The sequence below is a fragment of the Tupaia chinensis genome, unplaced genomic scaffold, assembly GCF_000334495.1.
Source record: "Tupaia chinensis unplaced genomic scaffold, TupChi_1.0 Scaffold000231_1, whole genome shotgun sequence".
NCBI classification, from domain to species: domain Eukaryota; kingdom Metazoa; phylum Chordata; class Mammalia; order Scandentia; family Tupaiidae; genus Tupaia; species Tupaia belangeri.
The window spans coordinates 1,780,918-1,781,647 of NW_006159706.1; the positions used below are offsets into that span (position 1 = coordinate 1,780,918).

General features: G+C 64.7%; 1 protein-coding gene across 1 annotated transcript in view; it reads left to right on the plus strand.

Moving 5' to 3' along the window:
* The window catches only part of QPRT (quinolinate phosphoribosyltransferase), a 33,574-nt gene that overhangs the window by 18,680 nt on the left and 14,164 nt on the right, over positions 1-730 (plus strand). The window contains 2 exon segments of the mRNA XM_027771726.1: positions 1-135; positions 621-727. The exon segment at positions 1-135 is cut by the window's left edge and continues 386 nt beyond it. Of these exon segments, the coding sequence (XP_027627527.1) occupies positions 1-135; positions 621-727 (242 nt within the window).

The window sequence follows — 730 nt, forward strand, 5'->3', positions numbered from 1 at the left end:
AGGAAGACAACGCCCGGCTTCCGGCTGGTGGAGAAGTACGGGCTCCTCGTGGGCGGGGCTGCCTCCCACCGCTATGACCTGGGAGGGCTGGTGATGGTGAAGGACAACCACGTAGTGGCAGGCGGCGGGGTGCGTGTCCGGCTGAGCCCCTGGCTGGCCTCCTGGCCGACTGGCCCCACCCTCACCCTCTTCGCAGAGCCTGGCCACTGTCTGGAGAGTAGCATGTGCTGCGGGGCGCGGGGTGGGGTGGGCTCGCTTCTTCACCTCGGCTCTTCTGCTGCGTGGTATGACGTTTAAGGGCAAAGGACAAACAGCTGGGAACTCAGCGTTGGGCAGCTCACTCACAGTCTGAACCCGTCTCCCATCTACAAAAATGCCCCTGAAGGCCCTTTTTACTATTACTAGAGTGAGTCAATTTGCCAAAAATTGCTGATATTTGGCCAAGTTTTGACCCACTAAAGCGCCCGCTTCCTGCGTTTTAACCGAATGCCACACAGCCAGTGTTTACTCATTAAGCCCGGGTGGGTACCCACCTGAGGCCTCTGGAGCTCCAGGCCCCAGCCCTGCGCCCCGGGGGCAGGTGCAGCCCCCCTCACCCTCCCGCTCACCGCGGGTTCCAGCAGGCGGTGCGCGCGGCGCGGCGGGCGGCAGACTTCGCCCTGAAGGTGGAGGTGGAGTGCGGCAGCCTGCAGGAGGCGCTGCGCGCGGCCGAGGCCGGGGGCCACCCGCG